This window comes from Anopheles gambiae, chromosome 2, assembly GCF_943734735.2.
Source record: "Anopheles gambiae chromosome 2, idAnoGambNW_F1_1, whole genome shotgun sequence".
Taxonomy (NCBI): Eukaryota; Metazoa; Arthropoda; class Insecta; order Diptera; family Culicidae; genus Anopheles; species Anopheles gambiae.
In genome coordinates this window covers 82,562,841-82,581,497 of record NC_064601.1, presented here as the reverse complement: position 1 = coordinate 82,581,497, position 18,657 = coordinate 82,562,841, and the positions used below count along the sequence as shown (strand labels likewise).

General features: G+C 46.5%; 1 protein-coding gene across 4 annotated transcripts in view; it reads right to left on the bottom strand.

The window, feature by feature from the left end:
* The window catches only part of LOC1270399 (uncharacterized), a 43,132-nt gene that overhangs the window by 22,146 nt on the left and 2,329 nt on the right, over positions 1-18,657 (bottom strand). Inside the window, exons 2-7 of one of the 4 annotated variants that reach the window (XM_061649710.1) lie at positions 14,595-15,030; positions 6,500-6,672; positions 4,283-5,991; positions 3,569-4,153; positions 2,854-3,501; positions 332-458 (exon numbers count right to left, since the gene is read on the bottom strand). In XM_061649710.1, the coding sequence (XP_061505694.1) occupies positions 332-458; positions 2,854-3,501; positions 3,569-4,153; positions 4,283-5,991; positions 6,500-6,672; positions 14,595-15,016 (3,664 nt within the window). In that variant the 5' untranslated portion in view covers positions 15,017-15,030. Of the gene's footprint in view, positions 1-331; positions 459-2,853; positions 3,502-3,568; positions 5,992-6,499; positions 6,673-8,361; positions 8,927-14,594; positions 15,031-18,657 lie in introns of those variants that run through there. The other 3 variants (XM_061649709.1, XM_061649708.1, XM_061649712.1) reach the window with 3 other exon arrangements.

Sequence of the window (18,657 nt, the reverse complement as noted above, 5' to 3'; positions counted from 1 at the left end):
AGAAATTTTAGCACATTATACAAGCATTATTCTACACACAGAGAGGGAGAGAGCGAAACGCAAACAAACCCGAGCCCTGCAGCGCAGCGAATGTTAGTTGAGCGGTTTGAAATTAGAAGCAAAGGTTAATTCTAGTACGCAACCGTACTTCCCAACACACCTACGACACGTGCGTTCTTGCTTCCAAAGGCACGCCACCTACTAAACAGCTTCCCACACCCGTTATTAGGCACTCATTAGCGACGCTTCGACTGTTACATACACTCCACACCACACACACACAAGCGGATTTCAAATACATTATTCAATATCATCATTACAACACACTTACGGTTGGCATTGGATGGTTTGCACTTGTTCTCTTCCCGGCGCTGCAGCACCACCTTCTTGAAGATGACGGCGGCCGCTTCGACCGCATTCTGGATCTCCGCCTCGCCCAGGGTGGTTTTGTTGTCCTTCTGTAAGAGCAAAGCAAGCAACAACAAAAGAACGATATGCATTACTAGTTCATACAATTGTAGAATCAAAAGAGCTGATAGAATCTGAAACTGATTCGTGAATCGGAATAAATATTTTGATTGAATCAATTAACTTGAACGCGGGGATTCAAAACCGAGTCCTCAGTTAAATAATGGGAAAAAATAAAATAAAAACTAAAAATAATAATTATTGGTATAGTTTCAAATGAACGATCGATCACGACCGATAGTTCATTATGTGCGTGAACCACCGATGAGTTAATTTTTGGATCATTTTTGGCCAAAATTTGTCCACTGGGGGACTATTCAAATTAATTTGTGTTCATTTCAGAGTCTTTCTGGTTCATTTCTGATATTTTTTTTTCAATTCATGAAATTTTTTGATTCCTGGGCCCTACTAGATATTCATCTTGTGTTTATACACTGTTAATGTTGAAATTGTATCAAAGAGACGTGTTATACCCATGCTGCTATAATCAAAAATGTAGAATGTATCCATCGATCCTTTGTCAAATCTCAAGTTACCCGTACAGTAACTGGAATCGATCGATCGTATATTCAATGTATCCGTTGACATATTTGTAAGAAATGATAAGATTTTACATAAGATCTGCCGTAAACAAATCTCGTCATCAGGTTGTTAGAAGAACATGACAGACAAATAAACAAAATAAACTATTAAATACTTCATTCAGTTTAATAATTATGATTTCAAAAGGCCTGGTTTGTTCCTGGTTTGAATAGGGTAATTTTAGAAAAAAAACATAAACCATTTTTTCTACCGTCATTATAACACAAATCAAAAATTATGTTATACATATGACTGAAGTTCATTTTTCTTTATCAAGTTCATCGCAAACTATCAATCATCATCGATCGTTGGTCAGAACAGGCCTCATTATAAATTCATGTAAAAATAAAGATTGAATAAATGAATGAATCTGCCTGTGTGATTGATGATCCTTTTTCGTTGTTGTTAAGATCTAACTAGATCATGTCGTCTTACACATGTTTTATTTTACTATAAAATTGATTTTTTTTGCCATCGGTTAAAGTTCCCGAATCGGAATCGTACTACATCTGCCATTGGCCATGACGATTCATGTGCACGTTCGGCATTAAAACTGACCTGACACAAGAACCAAAAGTTCCAATCAAAAAAATAAATAAATTTAAGAGCCCAAAAACAATGTTGTGCAATATTCTTCTTCTATCTGGCGTAACGTCCTACGCGGACATGTTGGTCTATAATATAGGCATTCGAGTCATAATTCATTACCACACAGCCGGATAGTCGATCCTTGCTACTGGAGGACGGTCCATTCTAGGCTTGAACCCACAACGGGCAAGTTATTGAGTCATTCAAGTTGACGACTGTACCAAGGGATCTTGTAATATTCATTCGGTGATTCATTGATTGGATAAGGATTTATGAACTATCAAAGAATGCACAAACTAGAGGTGTGCCAAATGAACCAGAACCATGCAGACATGAAAACGAGTGCTAACATTCATGGTCATTTTGAAATAACAAACAAAAAACCCTTCCAATATGCGCCGATTTAGAGAAAAAAAAAAACAAGAAATGGTCGATTTTAAACTGTTTGTGTAAATCGCTTTCTAGGGTCAAATATTGGCCCTAGAAACTGTCAGGAGACTGTCAATATTGGCTTGCTTTTCATGCGATTATCCAACGGATTAATCTTTGGTTCTTCCGATTCACAGACTTCACATGTATTGCTGTTTTGAACGAAAAAGAACGAAAGAATCACACTCACGTTCACTCACTTTCATTTAAAATAACCGAAATGCCCACCTCTAGTATAAACTATCACTTAGCACTCTAGTAAACTATCACCTCCGCACATAACATCAAAACTCTTGTTAGGTAACGTGATGACTCGATTTGACTAAACGATTAGCTGAAATTAATAATCTTGGATCTTTTATAATATTTTACAACAATCACTGATCAAATCAGACGTGCTTATAGTGAAAATATTGAATAGCTGCAATAGCTTTCAATTTTAATGTCTTATGGCTAATATCGTGGGACAAATTGTAAGTTACTGCTATGTAACTTATATCATTTACTTCTATAAGGTCAACTTTCCATAACTATTCTCGATTATCTTAGGAAAGAATTGTTATTTGTAATTCAAACTCTTATACAAAAAATAACTATGAATCTTCTTGGAGAATCATTAAATTCATGATCGCAAATATTCAATATTGATCACCAATTTAAATCTTTCGAAGCTTCACAAACAATCATAAACGTTTTGCACGGCTCAGTTTCATGATTCGATTCGTATTTTAAATGATTCTGCTAAAACAAGTTTCAACCCAGTCACAACATTAACACCATTCTTACCGAGGAGGGCGGTTTGTAGGTGAGGTTGATATGCTCATCGCTGCTATTGTCGTCCGACTGATGGCCGGCACTCTCGGAGAAGATACCGTCGTCGAGCGATTTCGACACGTCCACGTCCTGACCGCGGCTGCCGTACTTTTCCTCCATCAGCTTCGACGCCACAATGTCCAGGCTTTTCGAGTCTCGCTTCTGCAGCCGCTGGCGCTGCAAAATCTGCTGGAAGGCCGATATCTTGCGCTGGCCGAACGACTGGAAGCCACCGATCGCACCACCGCCCGTGCCGGCTAGTCCTCCGCCGCCACCGGGTACGTTACCGGCGAGCGTCGTAGCCGACCCGCCGTAACCGCTGGTGCGCGTGTTGTTGCTGCTGCAGCTCGACTCCGTCACGATGCCGGGCGAGACGGACGACGGGCCGCCACTGCCTGCTCCGGTGTCCGGTGTCTGGTACTGTTGCGCCCCGTAGCTTCCCGGCTGCAGGTTGGACGCTTTCGACGTGATCGTACCGCAGTCGAACGATTTGATGTTCTTCCTGCGCGGCGAAGTGCTCGACCCGATCGCCGACGATGGTTTGTGTTGACGATCCTGCAGCTCCGTCAGTGGTTTCGGTGAGGGAATTTTGCTCGAGTCTAGCTTTTTCGAATTATACACCTGTGAAACAATTACAGTAGAACGATTAGGTTTCTATCGCAGAGCACCCGGCACCCAGCACGCTTACCTGTGTATCCTTTTCCGGATGTGACAACGACCGACGAGTGATCGGTTTCGGCGGCTTTGCAGCAGGTGCCTCCTCCGAGATGGAGCGCATCGTTTCCGGTTTCCTTTTGGTTGGCTCACTGACATGGGCAGCAACTGCTGGGCCGCCGCCAACAGCACTATCGACGCCATCGATCATGGCACTAGTGCCGCCGCCTCCCAGCTCGTCCTGATGATCGTACACATCGCGCGATTTCCGGCGTGATCGCAACCGATCCTTTCTATTGGCCATTCCGTAGCTAACGCCCGGCGTTCCGCCCACCGAATCGGGACTAGAATCGTTCGGTACAAATGGCAGTCTTTGCTGCTGCTGGTTCTGCATCAACATGAACGCTTCGTTGCCGCCTCGTGCCGCCTCCTCACCGTCCTGATAGCCGACCGTCTCGATCGGTCCGAGCGAAAACTCTTGATCCTCGTCGTAAAACTCGTCGTATCCCGACGACGCTGCTGCTGCTGCTGCTGGTCCACCGCCGTACAACTCGTAGCCCATCATCATCGTACCGTCCTCCGTCGCCGCCATCGTTTGCTTCGCCTCGGCGAACGTTTTCTGTTTGGGAGATGAGGAGGAGGATGATGAGGTGGTGGTTCGTTTGTCTGCGGTGTGCGGGCCGTGCCCGGCAACGCTATGACCAGCGCCACCGATCAGCAGCTCGTCCCTCACGTGCTCTTGACGTACCAGTCTCGGCGAGCGGCTGCCGCCCGGTCCGCCGCCCCCGGTCGGTATTTCCGGCAGCATGCGGCGCCCCTCGCTCACCGTACCCATGCCGAGCAGGGCGGGCGGCGCGCGGGCCGCCGGCGCCATCGTGTACTCCTCGTTGCTGTGGCTGCGCACCTTGATCATCTTCGAGGCGACCGCGGACGCGAGCGAGGTCGAGGAGGAGTGGCTAACGCCGGCGATCGGGCCGCCGCCGCCGATCGCCGCTCCCCCCACCACACCACTGCTGACGGTCGATGCCGAGGGCGAGGTGTTGAGGTGCGTCGGGAAGTGCTGCTGTGAGTGGAAGGGACGTGGTGCGGGTGCGGCAGGTTGGGGAAAGAGAAAGGAGGCTTTCTGGCGCGGCGAGATCGGCATAAACTTCGGCCCGTGCTGGTGCACCGACAGCGAGTTCATCGTGACGCCGGCCGGCGCTCCCCCGGTGCCGGTGCCGTCCGTGCCGACCAGCGAGCTGCACGAGGAGGCGGCGGCCAGCGCCATCGGCAGCAGCACCGGCGCCGACTGGGGGCCACCGGGCGCGACCGGCTGCTGCTGCTGGGCGGGGGCCATGGCGCCCGCCGGAAGCGTGTTTTGGCGTGCAAAGTCGGGAGAGCGCTTGATGCTGTGCGGTGACAGTTGCTTTTTGGGAGGGGAGGTGGGAAGCAATTTCATGTGCTGCTCGGGATTGGGGAGTGTGGCCTGGCGGGTCATTTGGTAGCTGCCGGGGCGCGCTCCGCCCCTACCGCCCGGCCCGACCTGGTGCGGGCTGGTGCCGGCGCTTTCGCTCGCCCCCGGGCCCGACTCGGTCCCGCTGTCGGGCGACTTGTTAAACACCAGCCGGTTCGGGGAGGTGGGCAGCTGGCGCTGCTGACCTACCGGCGGAGGTCCCTGCTGCTGCTGCTGCTGCTGCTGTGACTGCAAAGGCTGCGTTGACAGGGACGAAGAAGAGGGTGAAGAATGGGATTGGATCTGTAATAGGAACGGGTCGTTCGTGTTCGAAGGAAAGGTGGACTGACGTACAAAGGGGGGAAAGCGCTGCTGCTGCTGCTGCTGCTTGGACATGATCGTATCGAGCCCGTCCCGCTCCGGTGACTTCGAGTACAGATTGGTCCGGCTGTTCGGCGAGGAGGACATCATTATCTTCGGCCCACTGCCGTGCAGCGGTCCACCGCCGCCACCGCCGCTCCCCCCCTCCAGCTGCATCTCGTTCGGTTTGCAGGGCAGCGTCGACTGTCGGCGTATTTTGTAGCGCGCCGCGAGCGGCGACCGATGGTCCGACCCGGTCTCGTTGTCCGCCTCATTGTCCGTGTGGTACGGGCTGGTGCCGTACTGGGGGCTCGGGCTGAGCTGCTGCTTCGGCGACACGGACGCGGCGCCCGGCGGCATCAGATTGTTATTGCTGCCGTAGTAGATGGCGCCACCGTCCGGGTTCGGCAGCGTCGACTGTCTCGGGGGCATGGCGCGGCGCAGGGCCGCCGACGGCCGGTGATTGCCGCCCATGTGCTCCTCCGCCGCCGCCATCGCCTCCTCCTCCTCGCCGTACTCGTCCTCGTCCGCCATCGAGAGGGGATTGAAGTAGGGATGCTTCACCAGCGACGGGTAGCTGCTTTGCGACTGCTTGCGGGGCAGGTGCGGGTTCGGGTAGGGCTGCACGTCCGGGTCGCGCGTGGCCCCGTTATCATCTTCTGCATCTAAACAAAACAAAACACGACGAACCATGGATTAATTAGGGGTGCAGTGCAGCAAATTCCCATTGTTCCATCTCTTGCTCTCGCGGACTCCCGTTTCCCCGTTTGCTCCGGGTCCTTTGGCAGAGCGGAGATGAAATGCCACTACCCAAAGATGATCTCTACCGAGCCTACAATGATACAAGGAGCAAGTAAATGTTCCCTCTTTTGTGCGCTAGAGATGGAGTAAAAGCGGATGACGATGGAGCGATATGGCTACAGAAGAAGAAAAAAAAGCACGGCAAAAGAGCATGAAAAAGACTACAGAAATCTACGGATGAGCAGCGGTGGGATGATTCTCCGAGTGGTCACTTCCACCTTCATCCCTCCCCCAGTATCCTCCCCCTTTGGTGGATGAAAGATGTAGTGCATAGTTTAGATGATGGCGATGATGGGCGACCGATAAACAACACCCTGTGTCTCGCTCTCTCTCTCTCGCTCTGGTTCGATGATTGCTGCGGCGGTGACTTACTGGATATTGTCCACGAGCGGCGTATGCTCTTCCTTAGCCAGTCCGTCGTCGCGGACGTCGTCGCCCCGGCCGGTAGGTAGTCTTTCGAGATGGAGCTGCGCCGCTTCAGATTGCTATCCGCATAATCGCTCATCCAATCGCTTTCGTCGGCCAGCTGGCTCGGTCGTTCGGGGCTGCAAAAAAAACGGAAAAAAATAATAATGAGCAACACACACATACAGTTTGTTACGTAGGTCTCTAAGAACTGTGGAAATGGTACGACTGGGAAACACTCCCTTGAGAGCCCAACCTTGTTGTTGAAAGTGTGACTTTGTTCAAAGGAGAGTCGTTTTGGGCGGGGAGGGGAGATGGAAGGAAAAGGGAGGTAGTTGCGAAATAACTGCGAAAATGCGACAAGCAAACCCCGAAAATTGCCGCATTCCCACAATATACCAACGCGTCTGGAAATAAATACATTTTGCCCGCCACCACCACCAGAGGGGAAGAAGATGCTATAGTGCGCCGCTAACGCCTATTTGAAGAATGATAAGTCACGTAAATTAATATTCCCAGTGCGGGTATATACACACACACACACATTGACACACAAACCCACCGGGCTGCTCTTTGCCGTGTCTTCTGTTTGCGGAAATGGATGTTTCTTTTGGATTTTTCGGGCGGAGGAGTTCAAACTGCCTTGCGTGCGTTTTGGGCCATTGCGCAAAAATCGAACAGCGCACGATAAAACAAAAAACTTACTAATCGGCAAAACATGAGGAGAGAGCAAAAAAGTGTGCAATTAGTACCTTGCCACGGTCGAAAGAAATCACAGCCGCACACACACACACACACGCACACGCAGTGGGGTGGTTGTAATGTGTGGTGGTCGTGGACGGCCTCATATGCATAAAAATGAGTCGCGCATTCTCTTCTTCGCGCGCCCGCGTGTCCGCGGCTGGACGTCTTGTGCGCACACAAGGGCAAACACACAACGGCACCACACAGCAACACACAAGCACTCCAAATGCACCTTCTAGGGGTGGTACGTATGAGCGTGTGTGTGTATGGCATTTCGCTTACGGTTAATCCGGTGCGCATCGCCTCGAAACATATACGCAAACGGCGGCGGCGACAGTCAAGTGACACTTGTTCGATTTGATTGGAATCCTGCATTGGCATGGCAACGACGCGCAGCACACTGGAAAGATGCGTTTGTCGATGCAATGTGGAGGGGGGGGGGGGGGGGGGGAAGCGGGGAGGTTTTAACGCCCCCTTCATTCGAGCGTACACACACGCACACACACACAAGCCGTGTATTATCGTTTTCTAACAATAAAGAACGTGCGCTGCTCTTTATTTGTCTTCCTTCCACACTCTCTCAACGGCCATTGATCGGAAGTGACCGGGAATTGTGAAAGGAAACAAACACGCACACGCACGCACACACACACATGGGTCGAGGCTTTTCACCCCGTTTTTCGATGCTAAAGGATGTGTGTGAACACACCACACCACGAGCCATAATTAACCATTCGACACATGTCGTCGATGTCGCTCTTTGGATCTTCACCTTCCCACCCACCCCCCCACCCAAGGTATCGCTTCTTCGCCATAACTCAACGAACCTTTTCTTTGCGTTTTTTTTGCTGTTTCAAGTCCATTCTTGGCCGGTTTATAGAGGACAGCGGACGATGGGGGAGGGGGGGAGAGGAAGAAGGTTTCTCCTTTCAATTTCAAGCTGGAGAGATGAAGCCGAGCTCGGCTATTTTTAAACACCGCAGCAGCACACCCGCAGCTTTCCATCGTCCTGATTCAACCCCGTTTGCGAGGGGATGCGAGCAAGAGTAGGGAAGGGAAGGGAGTAGAGTGCGGGTCAAACTCACCTGCGCGCTTAATTCCACAATAATCGAGAGGTTGTTTTCTGTTGTTTCTGTCCCAAAAATCGGGCGACTGCACAACACACTTTGCTGTTTGAAACGGTTTGCCTTTTGTTGTTCGCTTCTTCTTCTTCTTCTCTCTTCTTTATTCTACCTTATACCTAACACAACACACAAATGATTGTCAAAACGCACTTGCTACTGTCGATGGTCACGCACACGCGAGATTCAATGGCCCCCGCCACGGTGATGCAAAAGATCTGGCCCGGACCATTCAACGCACCACGCAGAAAACGGTCTTGCCTGCTCAACTGTTGCTTGCGTTCTTTACCATCCATACACACAGAGCCAGGCAGCAGCGCCACCGCCACACACGCTCGCTAGGCAAACGCGCAGACCACACTCGCATACACCTGCAGCAAACACACACACAAAAAAGCGTCACAACGCACGCACACACATGTACGTTCATCGTTCAAATTTATTCTCGTTTTGAGCGAGTGTGTGTGTGCGTGTGCCGTGTAAAGTTCTTGCGCTATACACACAAAGAGCGCCCCGTACAAACGCTGACTAAGCGAATGGGCCCAGATGGCCCCGCTAACGTTAGTGTTGACAGCTCGCGTGCTCGCGAGCTTTTGGGAGCAAGTGTGCGAGAAGCACGGCCACGGAAAAGCTTCACCAGATGCATGTTCTCTCGCTCTTTCGCACACACATCGCCAATGGCAGGTGAGAACGGGGAAGCAAGATCTTGCTCTGCCGCGCTTACGAGAGAGAGAGAGCGAGCGAGAGAGCGAAAGCTGCAGCCGAACGAGAGCGAGAGTGTTTTGACATTAGAAAAGGGGAAGTTACGGTGAAAGCTTACAAACGTCGCCCTGGGGAAAGGGAAATGTATCCCGGGAAACACAGGATCGAGCGCGCGCGGCATACACAGACGCGGTGGCCCACCTGTACGTGTGTGCATTTGTTTTGACGCGCGCAGGTGTGTGTGTGTTTATGGTGCGAAAGCAAACGGACTACCGCACTACCACACACACCCGGACATGTGTTGCTTCATCTGACAGAGGGCGCCTGTTGCTAATCGCGTTGCCTTGTGTGCAGCAAGCAACAGCTCCAGCGGTCCTTGTTTTTTTCTCCCCCCTTTCATCTTCGTCTATCACACCACTTTACGTAATGTCACCGCGCGTGTGTGTGTGTATGTGGGGGGAGGATGGGGCACATCTTCTAGGAAGCGGTGCAACAGATTTTCCACCCACCACCATTCCACCACCGGCCCCCTTCCATCTGTTTTGTGTGCATCTTTTGTAAGCACACTGTCGCTACTATGACACACGCTGTTCGCAGAACGATTGAAAACGTTCAACTCTTCATCCCTCCTCCCTCCTCTTCCGCTTCACCCATTGCAACCACCCGCCCCTAGCCGGGGTGTAGTTTGGTCCGGGAGCACCCAGCGTTTGGCTCTCGCCCGGGAGTGTGAGCGGAGCTGTTTTGTACGTGTGTTTTCGAGCTGACGCTGCCGTTGCCGTTGCTGTCGGTGCTGCGGGCGGAAATTCCGTACGCTTTTAACTGAGATCGTGTTCTCTGTGCTGTGGGTGATGCCTTTTTTAGCCATGCTGCCGCGCGCTCTGACTCTATCAATCAAACTCAACTGCAGCATCCACGCGTCCCTTTGGTTTCTGCCATTGAAATGCTGTCTTAACCCTTTGGGTTGCCGTCTTTATTTGACTTGAATTTTTACATGTTATGAAATTGCGATTTTTTTTCTATAACACTGTTTATGCTAGCAGAGAGATGAGTAATTAATATTTTGTTACAACTGAATTGAGTTTTATTTTTTATTTTTTATATTTTATTATTATTATTTATTTACATATTATTTATTATTTATTATTTATTATTTTATAAACTATTAACTCTCAGTAGCCTATAGCATATATTACTAATTTTGGCACGATTGTCTAATGAAAAAGCGTATCGTCTTCTTCAAGACCGGACTTAAATTGATTGTCATCCGTCAACCTATTCGCTGGGCTGACTTTTTTTCTGCTGTGACCGTGACCTAGGCCACCAATGCAGGTGCAATGTGCTAAACAAATGACAAGCAGGAAATACAGTAAATACAATCACCATATACAATACCTTAAGCCGTAGCCATTCCCATAAGAAATGCAGTCAAGTAAAATATTGCTTTTTAAAAATCATAAAAATGATTATTATGAGCAATATTATTAAATTGAAAGTTTATGCGCTTTTGTTACTTATCACTCTTTTCCCTGTTTATGTACGACAGGAAAGGGTATAATTTGAATGCACAGTTTGCCCAATAAATCAGAGACTCTATCGTTATATGTTTTGCCAAAAAAGATATAATTATTCATACATAAAATCATATCTTCATTTAAAAATAAGACCAAATATCTTACATATTGGTAAATATGTTTAGTTAGTATTCAAATCAACATCAGTAATTCAAATTAAGAGGGAGACGTACAGAATCTGTTCCGACAGCCTGGGGTCCGCCGACCACTTGTCGTGGGAATCGAACCACGTCTGGACTTGTAGGCGCCGACGCATGAATTCAATGAAACCAATGAATCATCGAACCATCACCCCCTGGGGTCGTGGTGATTGTGTGTTAAATATACAGGGCACTGGATACAAACCACAAAAATGTCCCCAACACCGACACCGACATAGACAAATGCAAGAGCATTCCAGAAGGACACTTAAGGCCCGGATCGATGAAAACTGTTGCGCCTATACATTTGATGCTAAACAGTAAGGATATGGAACTTTCGAACTCAGGTTTGATGCAGAAGAAACAAATCGGGGGTTTTCATGTTTTTCATGTGCAATCGACAGAAAATAAATATTCAAATTATCTTCACAAATTGTATTAAATAACCGATTAAGTGCATAGAAGTACTAATGCTAAGGTACTAATGAAAATACTAAGCATAAATAACTATTTATCGAATATATTTTGGCTGAAAAACGTGACATTCGACCTACGCAAAAATTGGACTCACGGCACCCTTTGTGAACAGTCCAATTGGAAATTCCTATTGGATTCCAAATGAGCCTGTCAAAATTAGATGCTTATTGTAATAATCTATGCAGGGAAGAAAACTGAGAAAACCGCGATTATGGAGAAAATCGTATACCAGCTTCCGCGTATTTCTTACACTGCTTGTACGCGGATATTCTGAAAACTTATATTCTGAAGCTGTTTAAAAACTTATATTCTGAAGCTGTATATTCTGAAGCTGTTTAAAACGATCTTATCCACACATATTGCACTACAAATCAACTGAACTTGTGGTCAGGTAAGTCCTTCTGATTTTAAGCAGATGGAATCAATTTTTATTGATATAATTGTTGATTTGTGTGTCCAATATATGTTATAAACATAGCACATAAACAAATTCATCGTTTACATGACAAATAGAAAAATGGAAATTTCCAAAACGATTTTCATGTCATGTTGTTTATTGCACAGCTTTTGGTGCAAATTGTAGGCATTTAAAACAAATTTTGTATTTTTAAACTAAAAAGATGCATTCAAGGGCTTTGATTGTGGAGCGCTTTGGCTTTAAATTATTATAATGTATTTCAACAGAAAAATTTTCTTGGCATGGATTTCTGGTCATACACGAGCGATTTCATCAGAAAAATATCAAGACAACATAATAATTCTCAAATAATTCTCAACCATTTTTTATGTTTATCATATTGAATGCTTCTTTGCGTCTAAAGAACATATCCATAGCAATATGCTGTAATTTTGATAGTCTATTTGCGCCTCACATCTTATAGGTCTAGAAATGGTTTTAACTAGTGATGGGTAAAGTTGGCAAAAATCCGGAGTCGACTCCGATCCAACTCCGATAAATTCGGAATCGACTCCGGAAGGTAGGTCCGCGCTGTAATATCCTGAGTCGTTCGGAATCGTCCGAAATCGCCCGGAGTCGTCCGGAGTCACCCGGAGTCGGAGTCGTCCAGAGTCGTCTAGAGTCGCCCGGAGTCGTTCGGAGTCGTTCGGAATCGTCAGGAGTCGTCTGGAGTCATCCAGAATCAGCTGCAGACGGAGTCATCCGGATTCATCTGGAGTCGGTCGAGGTCCACACGACTCCTGTTGACTCCGACCAACTCCGATTCCGAACGACTCCGTACGACTCCGAACGACTCCGAACGACTCCGGACGACTCCGATTCCATTTTGCCGAAGTCGAAATCGAAATCAGATTTAACAATAGTCGGAGTCGGATCGGAGTCGTGGGTGCTCTCCATACAGCACATCACTAGTTTTAACTAGTACTCTTAACATAGTTCTGTAGACGGGCCCTTTCAGTTTAAAGTGAGTTTAATATAGTCTTATGACACACGACATTCAAATGAAAAAGGAAGACTTCATCGAATAACCGTAGCAACATCGTTAAAACTATGATAAGATTTAAAATGTTCCTTAGGTGATAACAACCTCTACCATCGATTTTGATGCATTTAAATGCATGTGGACGCGATTGATAGGAAATATCGAAGAAATAGGGTAAATGTACCAATAGTGGTGCAATTTGTAGTGGTACCGATGTGTTTCAATGGATTTAAAGTGTTAGGAAGGTAAATTCTTGAATATTTTAACACATAGCAATTGAAATATGTTTTATCTTCGCAATCACAACGATTTTTACCATGAAATACATCAAATTTACGAAAAAATACATATTTTTGTGACTGCTTCGTTGTACCTATAATGGTGGTATGGTTCCTATAGTCGTTGTATTGTGTTCCTATAGTGGTGGTAAACAAAGATGCATCAAAAACAGTGTATAATATCAATGAAACTTAGTTTCGAAGCTGTTTTCGTATGAATAGCAAGGATTACTGCCATAATATTGGTTTATTGCGTAATTTGATCGTAAAAAATGTATAAATTTGATCGATGAAACTATTGACTAAAGTACTGCATCACAGCTGTCGTCAACCAAGACCCGGAAGAGTGTGCTTGATTTGAAGTTTTTGTATCTTCGATCTACAACAATAACTTTTATTAATATAATGTAATATTTTACACACGGACCAAACGATACGTCCTTTGCCTTAGCCGGTCGGGAGAGAAGAGAACGATCTCTCTATCCCGAAGAGCGTCGATCGTGCTTTCACGCATACGGTCGCCTAACATCGGGCGCATGACGAACTCTGTCAAGGCTTGTACAGGGTGGCTCCCAACAGAAGTAAATTTTTCATTCAGCCATATAAGCAAATTTTGGCCTGTTTTTGGTAAATTACCAACATAAAACTCATTTCTATTGCTTATTTTAGTGAAAACAGTATGGCATGTCAACAATATCCTCGAAACAATCTAAAACGACCTGTTTTTACTGATTTTATAACTACAACCACTATAGGAACATGCCTGTTTTGTGTACCTATAATGGCACTATGGTAAAAAACTCTTAAAATGCATAAATATGGTCAAAAAGCAAACAATTTTAGTAAAACAATAACATTTCATAATAGTTATGTTGAAAAACTAGTAATTGCGTGATTATGTGGTCATTTAGAACGTTAACAGAAAAATGAGTTTCGTTATGAAATCCTAAGGATTTTGGAAAAATGTTGACACATTTCACAAAATAATAGATTTTTCGGTCACTAAGTAACGGAATGGCCCCATTTAACTTTTAAACCCTTTGTAATAGGCTTAAGAACATTTCACACTAACGTAAATAACTTAATTACTTTTAATGTGCCGTATGAACCGCATTTTAGTGCAATACCACCACTATTGGTACTACCACCACCACCACCACAGGAACATTTACCCTAACACTGGCGTCGGTTTAAAGCAAAACTGCAAAGAATGCCTCCGGTGGTGAACTGACCGACAGAAAATATTGAAGCTGTCCGTAATTTGAATCTTAACGGTGCAGTGACATCGACCAAAATTCACATTAAATAAAGGTAGGCAAATCTGAACAGGTCTAGAGGCAATTAATGCATTACAGACTTTAGACAGAGACCATTAATCTCCGAGCAATATAAAAGATCCGTATTTCAACTCGGAGCAGCAATTTAGCAGTAACTAAAGAATACTTCCTCTTGCCAATCGGCCCGACCGGTTCAATTAAATCATCCCTCCCCAAATACGGTAAGGAACAACCCAAAACAGGGCAATGCTACAAGACGGGTCTTTAGAATAAAAGTATAAACACACATCGCCTCCACAACACCAGTACTTACATGTGTCTGGGAGCATCGAACGGTTTGCGCAGCGATTGCGTCACGCCGTGTCCTAGTAGCGCGACGTCCGGCAGCATCTGCGAGGTAGTAGCGCCTGCGGTCATGCCCGCTTCCTGCTGGTGGTGATGCTGATGATGCTGATGGGGGTGATGACCAGCGCCCACCACCACTGTACCGGCCACCCCCGCCAGATGCTGTTGGGCGACGTGCGACGAATGGTGCATCGGATGCTGATACTCGACGGCTGCTGCTGCTGCAGAACTTCCGACTCCACCCTCACCGGCTCCCATGGTGGTGGAGGACGCATGGTACAGATTGTTGTTGGTGTGCAGCTCGGTCAGTGTTGGGCGGGTGCAGGAAGCGGCCGATACGGCACCCACCGTCCCGGGCGTTGGTGGCAACCGTGCCCGTCCGCTAGCCATCGTCGTCCCGCTGCCTGTGAACATGAAACCGTGAAAAAGCGAATGAAACAGCGCACAGGAGAATAGGGCTGGGGAGTGGGGACTAGGAAAAGGAGGCGTGAACCAAGGGCGCAGCGAAGAGGCTTTTCGACCCATGTTTGTTTAACTGTTTGTTCATTTGTTTCACCGCTTTGGCTGCCAGTTCCTGTGCCCTTTCTAAGCGCACTCTTGCCGAGGCTCTCTCGCTGCGCGCTGTTTGCACAGGTGGATACGACTGCCGGTGGACCGGAGAGACCCCCGCAGGGCCGAGATAATTAAATTGTATGGCAAGTTAAAAGGGGAGGAACGGGGATTGTGGTATGAAGGAAGAAAAATGTGAAAACATAACAATAACCAACAGTTACATCAACATGTTGCTTAAAGTACAATATTAATACACAATCGTACCGCATCACTCACACACACACACTGGACTCGCAACTTTGGAACTTCGAGACAGACGTCACGATATCAAATTGCGGCCAAAGGTGGGTTGGTAGGCGAACCTCCTCTTCGCTGCTTGCACAAGCTGGAACCACTTTCCGGGCAAAAGATTCTTACGACGAGTGCTCGGTTACGAGTAGGAAGCGGTCAATTTCCTTCTTTCATTAGCAAAGATGCCCCCGTAGCTGCTGCCCCTGGCCCGGCGTTTGAAGATGTTTGCCGCAGAGTGGGAAGAAGAGAGTTGGGAAAAAGGAGGATCATTTCCTTTAACATGTTGCTTTTATGTAACACGCGCTCCGCCGCTCCCCCACTCCACAGTGCAGGCGGCCAAAAGATGTAGGCCCGTAGGAGAGAGGGAGGAAGGGAGCGTAGACACAGAGGGGGGACAGAATGGGTGACAAAAGTTTCCACAATAACCGCGTGGCTCGATGGCGACACTAAAATCGGAACGCGTAGAAGGAACAGCAACAAAAAAACAACGTTTGCTCGGTCGCGTGCTATTGATTATTTGGGTGGGTGGTTGGGTTCGCGGGTTGGCTGTAGTGATATCTTCACATCTCGTTCGTTATGGGGTTTTGCAGCACGCCAAACTAATAAAAGCCCAGAGCAAACCACGGCCCAAAAGAAATGCTGGGTAATTTCAATGATATTTCCATTCCTTGAACTACTACAACAGGGGCATGGGGGAGGGGGGGGGGGCGAGGGAGGGATAGAATCACACACACACACACACAATGACGCACATGGACTGGCGGGCGCGCAAAAACAGCGAAACAAAAGGATCCAATAAATGTGGTCCAGGCGGCGGCAGCGCAAGGCCGTGCCGGGTTTGGTGCGCGGTCCCAACAAATCCCACCCACCACCCACCCACCCACAAACGTCAAACGGAATGCGCGCGTCCTGCCGGGTCGTTCGGCTCTGCCAAGTGTTGTAACATTAATTGACGAGTGCTGTTAACGACCGCCCACTAGGAGGAGAACGGCCCCCGCCCAGTGGGGTAATGGGCATATGCTGCCGCCTAGCGCTACTACCGCCACCGCAGTGGCTTATGCAATCGCTTCCAATCCTGGGTAAGGGGATTGGAAACGGGGAAAAGCTGTACCGGATTGAAGTTCGTTTTTTTTGCTTCTTCTTCTTCTTCTTCTTTCATCCGGCTAAAGTGTAGTTAAAAATGAATCAATCATTCTGCAATGGATCGGTAAAATCAAATTGAAACTTTTTGTGCTTACCGACACACACACACACCCACTGTCCCCATGCGGTAGTTAGCCATTTACAGTCGTAGCGGCTAAATGTTAGCTCCATTGGCGTCAATTTATGACAGTGCGCCTCAATTTTTGCCTTTCAGCGCTCTGATGTCTGCCTTTTAGTAAGTGTTTTACAGGAGTTCTCAGGGAAGTTCATAACTTTGGAAAGATTTCTTGACTCCTTGTTTCGGGGAGTGAACTTTATGCGATGGGAATTGAACTCTAAGGTACCCTTTATTGGTCAGGCACATCGGAAATTCCTTTTAGATTATAGCTGGAACGGTTCCAAAAGGGTTTCGTAGCGTCCACTTCTAGTCACATAACGTTCACTTCCCGAAGAAAAAGTGAAGGAAGTGTCCCATATTTATAAACGCCCCTGAAAAACTCTGTATGCCTCTATTAGCAACATTAAGAATTCAACAAAATGTTTGAGCTGATTGGTTACATCCTTTACAGGGTTTTCTGAGTCAATTTCCAATGTCTACTTCTTCTATTGGCTCAACAAACGTTGTCGGTCAAGGCCTGCCTGTACCCACTAGCGAAGCGAGCTTGGCTTTCAGTGACTTATTGTTACCATAGCAGGATAGTCAGTCCTACGTATGGGGGCACGGTCTTATTCGGGAATTGAACCCATTTTATACAATATCTACAACATTTTTTATTGATTGCCAGATGCTTTTCAACAGCTGTTAAATGTTGCATTTGATTCACAATAATGTTTCAGTTCTTTCAAATGATTTTCAACACGTCTCAAGACGAATTGAGTGTGACAGTTCTTTATGATGTGTTGAAAATCAAGTATAATAATAAAAATGTTATTGTGATGTAAATAAAATGTGTGACAGCTGTTGAAAAACATCTTGGAGGTGGTGAATAATGATGTGCACATTCGAAAGTGACTTGGAAAACCCTCTATCATGCAATACATGATTATTTAAAAAAAATCATTATTCTCGTTTACTGGCTGTGTGCTTTGTAGCATACTTTATAGAGAAAAATTATGAGATGTTTGCAGTTTTATTTTAAAATAAATTTAGACGATTTGAAAACGGAAAGTATGTTTCCCCGCATTTTTAAGTCGAAACTTCAAAATTATTTCCCAAAATTATAGGGTTTTCCGAGTCACTTTCTAATGTGTACATAGTTATTCACTGTCTCCAAGATGTTTTTCAACAGCTGTCAAACGGTGTATTAATTTCATAATGCACTCGCTGTGCAAAGCGATCGAAAACTTCTCAACCTCTCGCTCAATGTAGCTAAAGAGCAAGAACCAATAATGATAAAGCGAGGTGAAAGGATGGGGTAGAGGGAAAGGAGAGGAAAAAGAGAACGTGGGTGTGAACTATTTTTTGGCCATTATCATTTTTGCGCCAACACAGTCGCGTACCGGAGCTTTTTCGTCAGAAAAAGATAAACACAGACAGCGCGCTCTCAATCGATCAAGAGCTTCGATCGGTTCTTCGGACGTTGCTGCTCGCTTTCTCGATCGGTTTCGGCGGAATGCGAGCTAGAAAGCGAGCTCAAAAACCGCTCGATTTTGTTGCGCGGGGCAATCTTATTTTTTACACATGATTTTCAACACACCATAAAGAACTGTCAAACTCAATCCAGCTTGATACGTGTTGAAAATCAGGCCGAATAAATTAAAAAAATATGAAGGAAATGAAATATTAGATTGGTGTGGATTAAGATATAATAAAGATATAGAACTCGGTTTAATAACAACATTTTCCTTTGAAACAACTGACTCTGTATATTGTGGTTGTACAATATGTTTTTCAACAGCTGTCAAATGTTGTATTTGCATTACAATATTATTTCGGTTCTTTCAGGTGATTTTCAACACGTCTCAAGCAGGATTGAGTTTGGTAGTTATTTGTGGAGCGTTGAAAATCATGTGTAAGAACTGAAATTTTATTATGATTCAAATAC